This window comes from Heterodontus francisci, chromosome 8 (assembly GCF_036365525.1).
Source record: "Heterodontus francisci isolate sHetFra1 chromosome 8, sHetFra1.hap1, whole genome shotgun sequence".
NCBI classification, from domain to species: Eukaryota; Metazoa; Chordata; class Chondrichthyes; order Heterodontiformes; family Heterodontidae; genus Heterodontus; species Heterodontus francisci.
In genome coordinates, this window is record NC_090378.1 from 85,565,560 (window position 1) to 85,583,280 (window position 17,721).

The window sequence follows — 17,721 nt, forward strand, 5'->3', positions numbered from 1 at the left end:
CCATCATCCCAACTCTCACCATTTGCCCAGATCTGTGATTAATGACAGAAATGTTGTCACTACTGGGGATTCCAACATTTTAGCTATCATAGCCCAAACAAACTTGTTAATTCTGCAGTTGCTTATGAAACAGTAGATGTTGATATGTGTAATTGATGGGACAGTAACTCATAAGCAGGGAAATATATAGCGGGAGGATCGGGCTGTCTCGTCAGCTACTGTGAACCGATGAGCAAGTATTTCCTTGGAGTTTGGAGCAGCTTCAGCTTCATTGGACATTCTCCTCAGGATACGCACCTCTAGGCCAATAGGTGGCGGTGTTGATGGAGAGCGCTGGGTTGGGGGAGTTTTTGGACCTGGAAGTCTCTTTGGGAACTGGAACCGTGTCTTTGGCAGGCTCATGGGTGGAGCCGGAGGGGCATGGGTAGGAGACTGATGTGTGGGCAGGAGAAGAAACAGCCAGAGGGAGCAGCCTGTGGGAAACAGTACCGGCAGGAGGGAATTGGGGCGTGCATCCAGCTACCAACAGCCACCGAAGACTAGCCTGGGAGGTCGGAAGCCGAGATGCTTAAAGGGGCTCTGCTGAACTGGATAGCAAGGTAATCTGTGGCTAACGGGTTCAAGTGGAACTAGCAACTGGAGGGCCATGAGCACACCTGCTCTCAACTTTGTTCTTGCAGCGCTTCAAGTACAGTATTTAAATCTAAAACCCCCTTGCAAAGCGTGGGGATAAGAGGTCTAAAGAGAAATGTTCAGGATCACAAACCTGCACTTCTGCTGAAGTGAGGCATTCCTGCGTCTCAATGTTCAACAAACAAGTCTGCAACACTGCTGATTCGAAACAAAGAGTTAAACTCTCAACGGTTCTCCAACAAGGGGGGGGGGGGGGGGGCGTGGGAGATGGGGTTGGGGGATGGTTGCAAGCAATGGTCATCAACTGTAATGAGTTTGTTTGTTTTTAGTCTTCTCCAGTGCACTTTTATGTTTGGTGCCAGTGGAATAAACAGACACTGAGCGGGAACCTTCATGCATTCAGTGTGCTTTTTCCTGCTTTACATGAGTCAAAAAACTCCAATAAGTCATATTATTCCATTTAAGCAAACTACCTTTCCTGCATTCCACCGATAACATTTGAGGCTTTGTTCAATAAAACATGAACATATTTCTTGTTATTTAGTAACATGGTGTGACTGCTGATTCCATCAGAAAAAAACTTTACTTTCTGGTTTGGTAACTAGCTTGCCACCACATCATCCATATTCTTCTCTTCCTCTTTGGCCTCCTTGTCTCGGGAGACAATGGGTAAGTGCCTGGAGGTGGTCAGTGGTTTGTGAAGCAGCGCCTGGAGTGGCTACAAAGGCCAATACTAGAGTGACAGACTCTTCGACAGGTGCTGCAGAAAAAATTGGTTGTCGGGGCTGTTACACAGTTGGCTCTCCCCTTGCGCTTCTGTCTTTTTTCCTGCCAACTACTAAGTCTCTTTCACTTGCCACACTTTAGCCCCGCCTTTATGGCTGCCCGCCAGCTCTAGCGATCGCTGGCAATTGACTCCCACGACTTGTGATAAATGTTACAGGACTTCATGTCGCGTTTGCAGACGTCTTTAAAGCGGAGACATGGACAGCCGGTAGGTCGGATCGGATACTAGTGGCGAGCTCGCTGTACAATGTGTCCTTGGGGATCCTGCCATCTTCCATGCGGCTCACATGGCCAAGCCATCTCAAGCGCCGCTGACACAGAAGTGTGTATAAGTTGGGGATGTTGGCCGCCTCAAGGACTTCTGTGTTGGAGATGCGGTCCTGCCACCTGATGCCAAGGATTCTCCGGAGGCAGCGAAGATGGAATGAATTGAGACGTCGCTCTTGGCTGACATACGTTGTCCAGGCCTCGCTGCCATAGAGCAAGGTACTGAGGACACAGGCTTGATGCACTCAGACTTTTGTGTTCCGTGTCTGTGCCCCATTTTCCCACACTCTCTTGGCCAGTCTGGACATAGCAGTGGAAGCCTTTCCCATGCGCTTGTTGATTTCTGCATCTAGAGACAGGTTACTGGTGATAGTTGAGCCTAGGTAGGTGAACTCTTGAACCACTTCCAGAGCGTGGTCGCCGATATTGATGGATGGAGCATTTCTGACGTCCTGTCCCATGATGTTTGTTTTCTTGAGGCTGATGGTTAGGCCAAATTCGTTGCAGGCAGCCGCAAACCTGTCGATGAGACTCTGCAGACACTCTTCAGTGTGAGATGTTAATGCAGCATCGTCAGCAAAGAGGAGTTCCCTGATGAGGACTTTCCGTACTTTGGTCTTCGCTCTTAGGCGGGCAAGGTTGAACAACCTGCCACCTGCACTTGTGTGGAGGAAAATTCCTTCTTCTGAAGACTTGAACACGTGTGAGAGCAGCAGGGAGAAGAAAATCCCTAACAGTGTGGGTGCGAGAACACAGCCCTGTTTCACCCCACTCAGGATAGGAAAGGGGTCTGATGAGGCATCACTATGCTGAATTGTGCCTTTCATATTGTCATGGAATGAGGTGATGATACTTAGTAGCTTTGATGGACATCCGATCTTTTCTCGTAGTCTGAAGAGACCACGTCTGCTGATGAGGTCAAAGGCTTTGGTGAGATCAATGAAAGCAACGTAGAGGGGCATCTGTTGTTCGCGGCATTTCTCCTGTAGCTGACGAAGGGAGAACAGAATGTCAACGGTCGATCTCTCTGCACGAAAGCCACACTGTGCCTCAGGGTAGAAACACTCGGCCAGCTTCTGCAGCCTGTTTAAAGCGACTCGAGCGAAGACTTTGCCCACTATGCTGAGCAGGGAGATTCCACGGTAGTTGTTGCAGTCACCGCGGTCACTTTTGTTTTTATAGAGGGTGATGATATTGGCATCGCGCATGTCCTGTGGTACTGCTCCCTCGTCCCAGTACAGTCAAAGCAGTTCATGGAGTGCTGAGAGTATAGCAGGCTTGGCACTCTTGATGATTTCAGGGGTAATGCCGTCCTTCCCAGGGGCTTTTCCGCTGGCTGGAGAATCAATGGCATCACTGAGTTCTGATTTTGTAGGCTGTCTGTCCAGCTCATCCATGACTGTCAGAGACTGGGCTGCATTGAGGGCGGTCTTAGTGACAACATTCTCCCTGGAGGACAGCTCGAGGTAGTGCTCAACCCAGCGGTCCATTTGCTTGCGTTGGTCAGTGATTGTGTCCCCTGATTTAGATTTGAGGGGGGCGATCTTCTTGACGGTTGGCCCAAAAGCTCTCTTAATGCCATCATACATTCCTCTGATGTTTCCAGTGTCTGAGGCCTGCTGAATATGACTGCATAGGTGTTGTCAGTAGTCATTTGCGCAGCGCCTGGCTGTTCTTTGTGCAGAGCTTCTGGCTGTTTTAAGTGCTACGGATGTTAACTCGCTGGGGGCTTTTTTGTAGTTCAGCAGTGAAATGCGCTTAGCGGCTAAGACAGGTTCCAGCTCTTCAAAATGAGATTGAAACCAGTCTGCATTCCGCTTCACACGTTTGCCATAGATGGTCATGGCTGACTCATAGATGGCGTCTCTGATGTGGGCCCGCTTGGTCCCTGCATCCCCTGTGGGAGTGTTTTGAAGGGCTTTTTCAAGTGAATTTAGAAATTTTTGTAACAGCTGTGGATAAGAAATTCTGCTCGTGTTGATGCGCGGGTGACCATTCTGCTTGGAGTGATGCAGCTTCTTTGGTTTGAGTCTAACCTTGCTGCACACCAGGGAGTGGTCAGTGTTGCAATCCGCACTGTGGAAGCTGCGTGTGATTTGAACACAGTTTAAGGAGGCTCGTCTTGTGACGATGAGGTCCAGCTGGTTCCAACGACGTGATCTTGGGTGCCTCCAAGAAACCTGGTGACAGGGTTTAGTGTGAAAGAACAAGTTGGTGATGTAGAGGTTATGATAAGTACACAACTCAAGCAGTCTCTGTCCATTCTTATTCATCCTTCCAATGCCATGAGTCATGGTAGGCCCCAACCCTGGCATTAAAGTCCCCCAGCAGGAACAGATGTTCGGTATTGGGGATGCTACTAATGATATTATGGAGTTCCTCGTAGAACTGGTCTTTATCTTCAGGTGGGGAGCAGAGTGTTGGAGCATAGATGCTGAGTAGGTGTACTGGACCAGAGGCGATGAGCAGTCGGATGTAAAGTATGCGTTCTGAGCCATTTGAAGGTGGCTCTATCATGCTGAGCAAAGAGTTTCTGATGGCGAAGCCCACTCCATGCTGTCTTGGTTCTTCAGGATCCCTACTCTGCCAGAAGAAGGTGTAGTCTTGCTCTGTGAGAGATCCGCTCGCAGGGAGGCGTGTCTCCTAAAGTGCTGCAATGTCCACATTGAGTCTACAGAGCTCGTTGTGAATGATGGCGGTCTTCCGAGAATCGTTGATTTGTGTAAGGTCTTCCGACAGGCCAGGACACATAGTTCTGAAGTTTCAGCTTGCAAAATGAAGGGATGGTACCTTCTTTCCTTTTTTCGTGCTGTTTGGTGCAGTGTTGCAGTCCGCTTTTCGGGCAATGACCCTGAGCTCCAAGCACCCAATGAAGCAGGTGGACTGTGGCGGGACAGAACGTTATTGACCAGGGGCTGCCCGGTTTGAGGCGGGCGGCAGCTGTCCAGTGAGGTGCAATGACCTCTCCCACCGACAAAGGCAACGCATGGCACCCAATCTCAACGCCAATTGAGCTGGACTTATAACCCGTAACTGCTGCCTTCTGTGTTGTTTCGGTCGCTGTGAGGTGACTATGGAGTGACCTCTCCATGGCGCATGCCTGGGCGAATGTATGGAGGTTGTGAGTTGCCCAAGCGTCAAAACCCCCCTCTTGGCCTTTCTGGTGGGGTCCAAAGGAGTGCAGAGCATGACGTCTGGCACCGGTATGGCTGCAGGAACTGCCGGAAACATGCCAAAGGTGACACATGACCGCCTACGGGGGTCCGCTCCGGATTTTGTGTTCGGATTTACTCCCTTAGCCTTGGACTCTCCTGGGACGCCCACAAGGCAGTGGGGTTGTTAGGGCCCCTGCTCAGGGATAGGTGGATGCCGGTGAGAGGAGGGGGTGCGAGGGGGAGGGGTGGAGGGAAGGGGGTGCGAGGGGGAGCTGGGAAGGCGGCTGTAGAGGGGTGGGGGGCAGGGGGGTGCAGGGAAGCTCCGTGGTGTTAATATTCCAGAAAGGCAGTTCATGAAGGATAGGGGTAGGCAGTGGCGGAGTGGTATTATCACTGGACTAGTAACCCAGAGACCCAGGGTATTCCTCTGGGGACATGGGTTTGATCTCCCACCACAGCAGAAGGTGGAATTTGAATTTAATTAATAAATCTGGAATTAAAAGCTAGTCTAATGATGGTCATGAAACCATTGTCGATTGTTGTAAAAACCCATCCGGTTCACTAATGTCCTTACCTGGTCTGGCCTACATGTGACGCCAGACCCACAGCAATGTGGTTAACTTTTAGATGCCCTCTGAAATGGCCTGGCAAGCCACTCAGTTGTACCTAATCGCTACGAAGTCAATGAAAAGGAATGATACCGGACGGAGCACCCGGAATCGACAACGGCAAACCCAGCCCTGTCGACCCTGCAAAGTCCTCCTTAGTAACATCTGGGGACTTGTGCCAAAGTTGGGAGAGCTGTCCCACAGGCTAGTCAAGCAACAGCCTGACATAGTCATACTCACGGAATCATAACTTACAGACAATGTCCCAGACGCTGCCATCACCATCCCTGGGTATGTCCTGTCCCACCGGCAGGACAGATTCACCAGAGGTGGTGGCACAGTGGCATACAGTAGGGAGGGAGTTGCCCTGGGAGTCCTCAACATCGACTCCGGACCCCATGAAGTCTCATGGCATCAGGTCAAACATGGGCAAGGTAACCTACTGATTACCACCTACCGCCCTCCCTCAGCTGATGAGTCAGTACTCCTCCATTTTGAACACCACTTGGAGGAAGCACTGAGGGTGGCAAGGGCACAAAATGTACTCTGGGTGGGGGACTTCAATGTCCATCACCATGAGTGGCTCGGTAGCACCACTACTGACCGAGCTGGCCAAGTCCTAAAGGACATAGCTGCTAGACTGGGTCTGCGGCAGGTGGTGGGGAAACCAACACGAGGGAAGAACGTACTTGACCTCGTCCTCACCAATCTGCCTGCCGCAGATGCTTCTTCTGTCCATGACAGTATTGGTAGGAGTGACCACCGCACAGTCCTTGTGGAGACAAAGTCCCGCCTTCACACTGAGGATACTGTCCATCGTGTTGTGTGGCACTATCGCCGTGCTAATTGGGATAGATTTCGAACAGATCTAGCAATGCAAAACTGGGCATCCATGAGGCGCTGTGGGCCATCAGCAGCAGCAGAATTGTACTCAACCACAATCTGTAACCTCATGGCCCGGCATATCTCCCACTCTACCATTACCATCAAGCCAGGAGACCAACCCTGGTTCAATGAAGAGTACAGGAGGGCATGCCAGGAGCAGCACCAGGCATACTTCAAAATGAGGTGTCAACCTGGTGAAGCTACAACCCAGGACTACTTGCATGCCAAACTGTGTAAGCGGCATGCGAAAGACAGAGCTAAGCGATCTCAGAACCAATGGATCAGATCTAAGCTCTGCAGTCCTGCCACATCCAGCCATGAATGGTGGTGGACAATTAAACAACTAACTGGAGGTGGCGGCTCCACAAATATTCCATTCCTCAATGATGGGGGAGCCCAGCACATCAGTGCGAAAGATAAGGCTGAAGCATTTGCAACAATCTTCAGGCAGAAGTGCCGAGTTGATGATCCGTCTCGGGCTCCTCCTGAAGTCCCCAGCATCACAGATGCCAGACTTCAGCCAATTCGATTCACTCCGTGTGATATCAAGAAACGACTGAAGGCACTGGATACTGCAAAAGCTATGGGCCCTGACAATATTCCGGCAATAGTACTGAAGACTGGAACTGAAGAATTTAGATTGGGGGCGGCTGTTTGAGGGTAAATCAACATCTGACATGTGGGAGTCTTTCAAACGTCAGTTGATTAGAATCCAGGAACGGCATGTTCCTGTGAGGAAGAAGGATAAGTTTGGCAAGTTTCCGGAACCTTGGATAACGCGGGATATTGTGAGCCTAGTCAAAAAGAAAAAAGAAGCATTCGTAAGGGCTGGAAGGCTAGGAACAGACGAATCCCTTGAATATAAAGACAGTAGGAAGGAACTTAAGCAAGGAGTCAGGAGGGCTAAAAGGGGTCATGAAAAGTCATTGGCAAACAGGATTAAGGAAAATCCCAAGGCTTTTTATACGTATATAAAGAGCAAGAGGGTAACTAGGGAAAGGGTTGGCCCACTCAAGGACAGAGAAGGGAATCTATGTGTGGAGCCAGAGGAAATAGGCGAGGTACGAAATGAGTACTTTGTATCAGTATTCACCAAAGAGAAGGACTTGGTGGACGATGAGCCTAGGGAAGGGAGTGTGGATAGTCTCAGTCATCTCATTATCAAAAAGGAGGAGGTGTTGGGTGTCTTGCAAAGCATTAAGGTAGATAAGTCCCCAGGGCCTGAAGGGATCTACCCCTGAATACTGAGGGAGGCAAGGGAAGAAATTGCTGGGGCCTTGACAGAAATCTTTGCATCCTCATTGGCTACAGGTGAGGTCCCAGAGGACTGGAGAATAGCCAATGTTGTTCCTTCGTTTAAGAAGGGTAGCAAGGATAATCCAGGAAATTATAGGCCGGTGAGCCTACGTCAGTGGTAGGGAAATTATTAGAGAGGATTCTTCGGGACAGGATTTACTCCCATTTGGAAACAAATGGACTTATTAGCGAGAGGTAGCATGGTTTTGTGAAGGGGAGGTCGTGTCTTACTAATTTGATTGAGTTTTTTGAGGAAGTGACGAAGATGATTGATGAAGGAAGGGTAGTGGATGTTATCTATATGGACTTCAGTAAAGCCTTTGACAAGGTCCCTCATGGCAGACTGGTACAAAAGGTGAAGTGTCACGGGATCAGAGGTGAGCTGGCAAGATGGATACAGAACTGGCTCTGTCATAGAAGACAGAGGGTAGCAATGGAAGGGTGCTTTTCTGAATGGAGGGATGTGACTAGTGGTGTTCCGCAGGGATAAGTGCTGGGACTTTTGCTGTTAGTAGTATATATAAATGATTTGGAGGAAAATGTAGCTGGTTTGATTAATGTAATGCTGGAACTGTACAAAATGCTGGTTAGGCTACAGTTGGAATATTGCGTACAGTTCTGGTCACTACATTACAGAAAGGACATAATTGCTTTGGAGAGAGTACAGAGGAGATTTACAAGAATGTTGCCAGGACTCGAAAGTTGCAGCTATGAGAAAAGATTGGATAGGCTATGGATGTTTTCCTTAGAACAGAGGAGGCTGAGGGGTGACTTAATAGAGTTGTACAAAATTATGAGGGGCCTAGATAGAGTAGACAGGAAGCACCTGTCTGCCCTAGTGGAGAGGTCAATTACAAGGGGGCACAGATTTAAATTGATTGGTAGAAGGATTAGAGGGGACATGAGGAAACATTTTTTCACCCAGAGGGTGGTGGGTATCTGGAATTCACTGTCAAGAATGGTAGTGGAAACCGAAAACCTCAATTCTTTTAAAAGGTACCTGGATTTGCACCTTAAGTGCTGTAACCGGCATGGCTATGGACCAGTTGCTGGAAGGTGGGATTGGATTGGACGGCTAGTTTTTTTTCTGGCCGGCTTGGACACGATAGGCTGAATGGCCTCCTTCTGTGCCGTAATTTTTCTATGGTTCTAAGATAGTATATCCATTGAATGTCATGTAGTTAATTGTTCATTGTGGGATAATGTACAGTACACTCCACAAAAGGTGTGAGTGAGAAAAGGTTCAGGATGGACTTTGTTGGCTTGAAACAAATGTTGGGGAGAAAGGAGTCTCTACAGTTACATGGGTGGATGCAAGTCAGCAACTGCCTGATCATTTTACGAAAAGAAATGCATTTTCAAAAAAATTGTTAGGGGTCCTCGAGGAGGGTCATCTTGCAATGTACTGTTTTGTACATAATATGGAGGTTTTGATTTAATTTGTTTCGAAATTTTGGCTATACATATAAACTTTAATTTTTATTTAGAGAGAGAAAGAAATCTGTTAATTGTATATTAGTTGTGTTTAATTGTATGCAGATGGTGGGCATTAACTGGTGCCCCTAGAAATAGACACAGACTAAAACGGTGATGGTTGGATTTGGAGACGTACGCTTGTAATGTATAACTCTGTAAATAAATGCTTATAAAGTGTGTAATTGGCACCAGTTCTTTTTTTTTTTATTCATTCATGGGATGCAGGCATCACTGGCCAGGCCAGCATTTATTGCCCATCCCTAATTGCCCTTGAGAAGGTGGTGGTGAGCTGCCTTCTTGAACCGCTGCAGTTCATGTTGGGTAGGTACACCCACAGTGCTGTTAGGAAGGGAGTTCCAGGATTTTGACCCAGTGGCAGTGAAGGAACGGCAATATAGTTCCATGTCAGGATGGTGTGTGACTTGGAGGGGAGCTTGCAGGTGGTGGTATTCCCATGTATTTGCTGCCCTTGTCCTTCTAGTTGGTAGAGGTCGCGGGTTTGGAAGGTGCTGTCTAAGGAGCCTTGGTGCATTGCTGCAGTGCATCTTGTAGATGGTACACACTGCTGCCACTGTGCGTCGATGGTGGAGGGAGTGAATGTTTGTAGATGGGGTGCCAATCAAGCGGGCTGCTTTGTCCTGGATGGTGTCGAGCTTCTTGAGTGTTGTTGGAGCTGCACCCATCCAGGCAAGTGGAGAGTATTCCATCACACTCCTGACTTGTGCCTTGTAGATGGTGGACAGGCTTTGGGGAGTCAGGAGGTGAGTTATTCGCCACAGGATTCCTAGTCTCTGACCTACTCTTGTACCCACGGTATTTATACGGCTACTCCAGTTCAGTTTCTGGTCAATGGTAGCCCCTAGGATATTGATAGTGGGGGATTCAGCGATGGTAATGCCATTGAATGTCATGGGGAGATGGTAAGATTCTCTCTTGTTGGAGATGGTCATTGCCTGGCAGTTGTGTGGCACGTATGTTACTTGCCACTTATCAGCCCAAGCCTGGATATTGTCCAGGTCTTGCTGCATGTCTGCAAGGACAGCTTCAGTAACTGAGGAGTCACGAATGGTGAACATTGTGCAATCATCACCGAACATCCCCACTTCTGACCTTATGATTGAAGGAAGGTCATTGATGAAGCAGCTGAAGATGTTTGGGCCTAGGACACTACCCTGAGGAACTCCTGCAGTGATGTCCTGGAGCTCAGATGATTGACCTCCAACAACCACAACCATCTTCCTTTGCACTAGGTATGACTCCAGCCAGCGGAGGGTTTTCCCCGATTCCCATTGACTTCAGTTTTGCTAGGGCTTAACATTGTGCAATCATCATTTCTTAAGTAATAATGCTACACCGCCTCCTTTTTTTTAATCTCCCTCTTAATCCCGCCTGAAAACTCTATATTCAGGGATGTTGAGTTGTCATTCTTGGTTCTCCTTAAGCCAAGTTTCCATTATAGCAACAATATCTTGTTGCCATGTGTCTATCTGTGCCCTCAGCTCATCGGTTCTATTTACTATACTCCTTGCATTTAAATAAATACCCATTAACACTGTCAAATACCTGTGCAGCACACGTTTTAGCCTTTGCTTGTTCTGTCTTTCAGAGTCACTCGCTAATTTTCTGTCTCCCGTTCCCTGCCCTGAAATTGTCCCATCCAAGACTGCGCTCAGGTTCCCATCCCGCTGCCAAGCTAGTTTAAACCGTCCCCAACAGCACTAGCAAACCTTCCTGCAAGGATATTTGTCCCAGTCCTGGTCAGGTGCAGACCATCCAGCTTGTACAGGTCCCACCTTCCCCAGAACTGGTCCCAATGCCCCAGAAATCTGAAGCTCTCCCTCCTGCACCATCTCTCCAGCCACACATTCATCTGGTGTATTTTCCTATTTTTATACTCACGAGCACGTGGCCCTGGGAGCAATCCGGAGATTACTTCCTTTGAGGTCCTGCTTGCTAATCTCATTCCTAACTCCCTAAACTCAGCCTGCAGGACCTCATCCCTCTTTCTTGCTATATAATTGGTCGCCGCTCGGTGATATCCATGACCCTAGCACCAGGGAGGCAACATACCATCCTGGAATCACGCCTGCGACCACAGAAATATCCATCTGTTCCCCTAACTATAGAATCCCTGATCACTATTGCTCTCTTGACCTTTCTCCTCCCCCCTTGCACGGCTGAGCCACCCATGGTGCTCTGGTCATGACTCTCACTGCACTCTCCAGAGGAACCCTCTTTCCCATCCTACTCAGAACACCCATTGTACAGAAAGTCACTTTACATATTTGAAAAATAAAATCCCATATCCACTGCTTCAAGAGCCAGTGTTTCAGCAGCCAAAGTACTTTTAACAACCCTTTTTATTTTCTTAGCTTTACAAGCCAAAGGACAACATTCCCCATTCTTACCCATAAGAAATATTATGAAACCAACTGCACTAGAGTACCCATCAGGAAGATTAGCATCCGAAGCATTGCTAAAAATGACTAGTTTCATGTTCTTTGGGTCACCTAAGAATGGGAATTTAAGTACATGTTTCTCCAGATATAATTTTTTCAATCTTTTATTTGCCCTTAAAGCATTCTCTGCTTTAGGGAGTTTCATCATAGGACTTAACGCCAACACATCAAAACTGGCATCTGGTCTAGCCAGAGTGCTCAACCAGTTCAACTGACCAATCAAGTTTCACAATTGCTCTGTCCCTTCTTGAGATATCATCTTTCTGTGATGAGCTGGACAAATTAATCAGGATGTAACACACTCTAAATAGGATTGTTGATTAAAATTATTCCAGACCTACTTTGCTTAATATCTAAACCAACACATTTAAAAGCCCCACAAACCTGACTGCCAATTTTAAATTCCACTCTATTATTTCTTAAATTCCAGAGTAGTATCCCACAAGAAATCATTAACATGCATCATGAAGATGCCAAAAAGCTTTCCGTTAAAATATCAATAAAACATTGTGGGATTTGCTTCTAGTTGAATACAAACTATTTTCAGCAAACAGATCTCACTAATAAATACCACCCCCTGGAAGCATCAGTCAGGCCATAGACACATTCGTTTAGTTTCCATAGTTTCCCTTCTACATCTGCTGCCTCTTTGGCTAGTTTCAGAAACACTTCTCTCTGAAAAGTATTGCTCTGCAGAAAAGCAGCTTTTATGTTGATTGATCTACACTCCCATGAATATGTGGCCAAAAGGGCTAAAGATTTCAAGACTACTTTTCCAGCTATGGGACAGTCCACTCGAAAATTACTATCACCCACTCGCTCTTCACAGTCCCTAGCAACTAGCCTTGCTTTAGCCTTATAAGTCTGAAGTACAACGAGTTTTTCAGTACAAATCCACCTATGTAACAAAGCTGATTGCCCCTTATCTGGTATCTCAGTATAAATTCCAAATTCCCTCCAAATATTTAATTCCTTTTGTTTTGCCTCTCAATAGTTTATCCTCAAGTTTATTGGTAGCCACCAAAACGTCACGATCATTTGGACTTCTGCTTCTAGTTCTGTTCTCAGATTGTTCTGTTGCCTTTATTTCATTGTCTAATCTATTCAAGCTATGGCGTCAACTTGCACTTTTATGCCTGTCGGAGTACTACTGCAAGATCTTTCTCATGCACTATTGGAAGGATTTTCTCTGGTACGTGAGCGGTTTCTGAGCAAGAGTTACTTCTGGACCCACCATTAGTATTTGACAGCACTTTCCTACTCTTCCCTCCTCTTTCACTTCGTTCTGCCAGTCCATGGACCTCGCTTCTTGGTCATCCTGAATATTTAAATTTGCCAGAAGCTTTTTCTGCCTGCCCCACAATTGTCACACACCTCCATTCATTAGACCATTCTGGACTATATGCCACTTGAGTACCCACTCTGGGCAACTGGCCTTTGGATGTGATAGCTCCCTCCTGTGTGTGACGATCAATCACATTACCACTATCCAGCCCTTGAACTACTGCATTCTGTTCCGCAGGACAATCATCACAAAACACATAAGCAGTTGATATACAAGGTGCATCATTTACTTCTCTCAGCTGCTTAGAGTTCGAGATTTTGTAATTCATCCTAATTAATTGTTAGGAATGAAAATTAAAAGTTTAATTGCCATGTATGATAACTACTGTCTTATCATCACGACCTTACCAGGTCCTTTCCAATCTCTATGACACTCACTGTCTTTTATAATACACCAAATCACGACTTAAATTATGTCTTGGATGGTCTGATACGATGCTTCAGAGCTCTCAGAATTTTTTCCAAGACTTCAGCCTTGATAAATGCCTGTCTCCTTGCATGTAAAGCATTCAAATGTGCAGAAAAAAATGGAACTAACTGTGGTACCATCTAGAGCAGAAGGATTATCGCACAGCACAGAATGCAATTTTAATTTGACCCATGGAATAATTGATAGGGACTCTCTCCTCCAACCATAGAGTCATAGGGAGATACAGCACCGAAACAGGCCCTTTGGCCCACCGAGTCCGCTCCGACCATCAACCACCCATTAATCCAATTTTTCCCTCTCACATCCCCACCTTCCCTCAATTCTCCTACCACCTACCTACACTAGGGGCATTTTCTTTTTACAATGGCCAATTTACCCATCAATCCGCAAGTCTTTGGCATGTGGGAGGAAATCGGAGCACCCGGAGGAAACCCACGCGGTCACAGGGAGAACTTGCAAACTCCAGACAGGCAGTACCCAGAACCGAACCTGGGTCGCTGGAGCTGTGAGGCTGCAGTGCTAACCACTGTGCCGCCCATCTGGGGTGAATTCTTGGTATGAACCGCCTATGCCAGGCAGTTGTCAACTTGCAGCTTGGTTGATCAGCCAAAATTAGATGCAGAATTTCATTGCTCAACACGTGATTCCTTTCACAGAGTCCATTGCTACTCATTGGGACCATGATGTTCATGATTTCACACATGTCTCCGAACTTGTCATTGGCCAATTCCCCTCCAGTATCAGTCAGAAAATTTGTTGGTGTCCCAAATCCTGTCCATATCCATCTCTCCATCATTTTGTCTATAATAACCATTTTGCCATTACCAAGTATTATTATAGAAAAACTAAATCTGGTCACCAGGTCTACAAAATGTAGAATGAAAATATTTCTGTCTTTGTCTCACACTTTAAGATCCATGGCAACTACCTCATTATAGTTATGTGCCAATGAAACGCTTATCATAGGACATGGCGACATCCTCCGATACTTTCAGATTTTACACTTCTCAACAATCTATTCTATTAGTCTCATATACTCTTCATCAACTATAACTACATCTCTTAGCAGGATGTTTACCCTTTGACAAGTAGGGTGAGAAAAGTGTCTATGTCACTTTAAGACTATTTGCTTTCTTTCCTCAATGATTCTTATCACCTAATGCTACTAATTAATACTTGTCTAACACACTGATGAGAAACATCAAGTTTTGTTAAGGGGCGCAATAATATCCTGACTGGGTAAATTGCAGATCTACTGAAATAATCACCTGACCATGCTCTATGTCAAGTTTCATTTGTACCTTTTTCATAGGTTTACTCAATAGCACAGCCAACTAACTAGAGATTACATCAGTACTTATAAAATGGCTTACCCAGCTATTTTACATGGAATTCCTTTTTGGTAGGGACATAACCTGCGTCCACATATCTACTTCATTCTTCCACTGGTCAAATGGTTCAGACTCCAACAACATTGGAGGCTAATCATACCCCAAGAATTTACACTTTCTGTCCGCCATTTTCCAAAATGGCCATTAGGATTTATGTTTATAAAAGCAAAATACTGCAGATGCTGGAAATCTGAAATAAAAACAACAAATGCTGGAAATACTCAGCAGGTCTGGCAGCATCTGTGGAAGAAGGGTCACTGACCTGAAACGTTAACTCTGCTTCTCTCTCCAGAGATGCTGCCAGACCTGCTGAGTATTTCCAGCATTTCTTGTTTTTAATTTTAGGATTTTATGTTTCTTAGTTTCCAAATTTCACCTTTAGGCAGCCATCCTTTGCTACCGTGCTACTATTCCAGAAAGCCAGTTGTTGAAGGAGTCAATCTTTGCACACTTTTACATAAGCAATTATTTACAAAGTTCCACATTACAAGTATACACCTCCCAACTCAACAACCACAGTTTCAGTCTATATTTATTTCTAGGGGCATAAGTGATTCCCCAGTTATTGTCCACCACCTGCATACAATTAAGCACAATTTATGGAACTCAGTGTACAGTTTTATTCTGCCCAGAAGCATGCTGTCTGCAAAGATTTACTTGATAGTGATATTAAAGTAAAGATAAACATTCACATTTTTACTTGACTATCAAAGGAGCTGACGCATCCTGTGGGGTAGAAAGCATTTTGTTGAAAACATGTCTTTTTTTTTTAACACTTGAATATTGCAGTTATCCTGAAGAAATGAAACACAATTAACAAAATTTCAACTTCAGTTCCTACCCTTTGATTTCCAGGTGTTTCTGGCCCTTGTGGCCGCCTTTGCTTCTGCTCCTGACTGACTATTTCCTTCAAATGTTCGTTTACCTGAATCAATTATAAACACAAGTCTAAGATTGGTATCCAATGCAAGTATGTTTTTCCCCCCTTCATTTGAAAACTCAGATAATTTACATCATCGATCAGTGATTTAATGACTACTTAAAATATCATAATGGGAAGTGAAAGATTATATGGGAGAGAGTGCATTAGATACAGAGAAATGGAATTGATGACTGTTATTGCACAGTACACGTTACCAGACCTGATTTGTTGGGATTTACACTACTAATTCATTACTGACATTTCTGGACCAATACCAGAGGAAGTAATGTAGAAATGGGGTGGCGGGGGGGGGGGGGGGGGGCGGGGGGGTGCGGGGGAAGAGAGAGGGAGAGTGAATGAGAGAAAGCGAGACAGGAAAGTCATTAATTTCAAGACATTTTTATGTTTAATTTTGCTAATAAATGTACCCAAGGTTTATATTAAATGTAAATATTTCAATCAGTGCATTCGTAGTTTGAACAAAGGTGGTCAAAAATATTGAAAACATTGATATTGATGCATTAAATTAATCTGTGAAACATTATAGCAGTTTGCGTATTTGAAAGGGCCATTAACTTTTCCTAGTCACTTTGACAATACGAGCTAAACCATATCCACTACAAATGCGTGATATTCAAAAAGGAATGGAACTGCTGACTACCTACAGTGCCTCAGTATTGTAACTCTGACCTACCACAGACAGCAAAACCTTCTTCCGAAAAAAAGTCCAAATATCAGTCCTGTTTATATAGTGATGAGTGGATTACTTGTATGGAGTCAGCCTAAGTAAGATGTTTATAGCAGAAATCTAGCAGCATGTTTCACCTCCCTGGTCAAATTTCTCAATATTGTCCCAGCCCTAGAAATTACATGAGAGTCTTTGACCTTCCCCGTTACATAATCAATACCTTAGTTTCTTTTAATTTTAAATTAAGGTACCCAAAGTCAGCAGTCAGTAAGCCCTGCTCAGTTACAATATGATTAAGTCCAGCATAAAGCTGCCTTAACTCTGCCCCAACAATGTGTCTTAGCCTTAACCCGAGAAGATCACACCCCTTGTGTATCAGTATGACATTTGTTTGTCATGCAAATTATCTTTGCTGATTCTTGGAGTGAGATTGTCAGTTTAGTGTTGTGGGCTCACATCTAATAGCAAGTGGGCTGAGACTGCCCAAACTCATTTTACGTGCAACCCTTACAGCCAGTTGAGAGAGAAACATTTATCCCATTTGTAAGACTATTTGAATTAAGGTCATGGGGTGACAGGACAAAAAGGCAAGGTTTGTTGCAGTGTTTTTGAAAATTGCATTTAATGTATTATGGTTATTAATCATGATGCAATGGAGTCTTCAGTGCTATTTCTTCTGAAATCCTAACTGGAGTTCAGCACCAAGAACACAAAAGAATTGCCACGTCCCTGGCTAGCAGACTGTGTTGGAACAAGGGACCCAGTCCTTGCTTCCCCAATACACAGATAAGTGGTCAGACCAGTTTAGTCACATGACTGACTGACTGTTGGAGATTTTTGAATTTGAACTCGCTAAGAGAAAGAAACACAGAAAGCTCTTGGCGCCTGGACTGAAAAGACCTCTCTCCTGTCTGCTCTCATCCACTTTCACCAGCTTTGGAAACCACTGAAGACATGTGAACCCCAAGAGAGAAAAGTGTCCTACAATGTATAAGGTTTAAGAAGAATACTGGGCCCCAATGAAAAGCAAGACTACTTACAATCAAGGACTACAGCAAGTTTGAAGCACAGTAAAAGCCCCTCTTCAGAGAATGCCTCAAACTTCTCCACTATTTTTCTTCTGATCTTTTCTGTCTCTATTTGCATGTGTGTATCACATATGCATGCTCGCGTGGGGCGCGGCATGTATCTGTACATGTTAACCGAAGTAGAGTTTAAGTTTAAGGTTTAATAAAATTTCACTTTTCTTCTTTAAACCTAAGAAAGCCTGTTTATGCCTTATAATTAGAAAGTGGTGAACAAGGATTCACCAAGGGACAGCTCAAAACACGATGTGTTTAAAAATTAAAAACCTGTTACAATAAGACCAGGTGAAGACAGT

At 45.4% G+C, this 17,721-nt stretch overlaps 1 protein-coding gene across 3 annotated transcripts in view; it reads right to left on the reverse strand.

The window, feature by feature from the left end:
- camsap2a (calmodulin regulated spectrin-associated protein family, member 2a) overlaps window positions 1-17,721 on the reverse strand; it is a 234,924-nt gene that overhangs the window by 93,938 nt on the left and 123,265 nt on the right. For 2 of the 3 annotated variants that reach the window (XM_068037603.1, XM_068037602.1), the window contains exon 4: window positions 15,572-15,655. The exons of the other annotated variant lie outside the window; for it this stretch is intronic. In XM_068037603.1, the coding sequence (XP_067893704.1) occupies window positions 15,572-15,655 (84 nt within the window). The remainder of the gene's footprint in view (window positions 1-15,571; window positions 15,656-17,721) is intronic. 3 annotated transcript variants of the gene reach the window in all.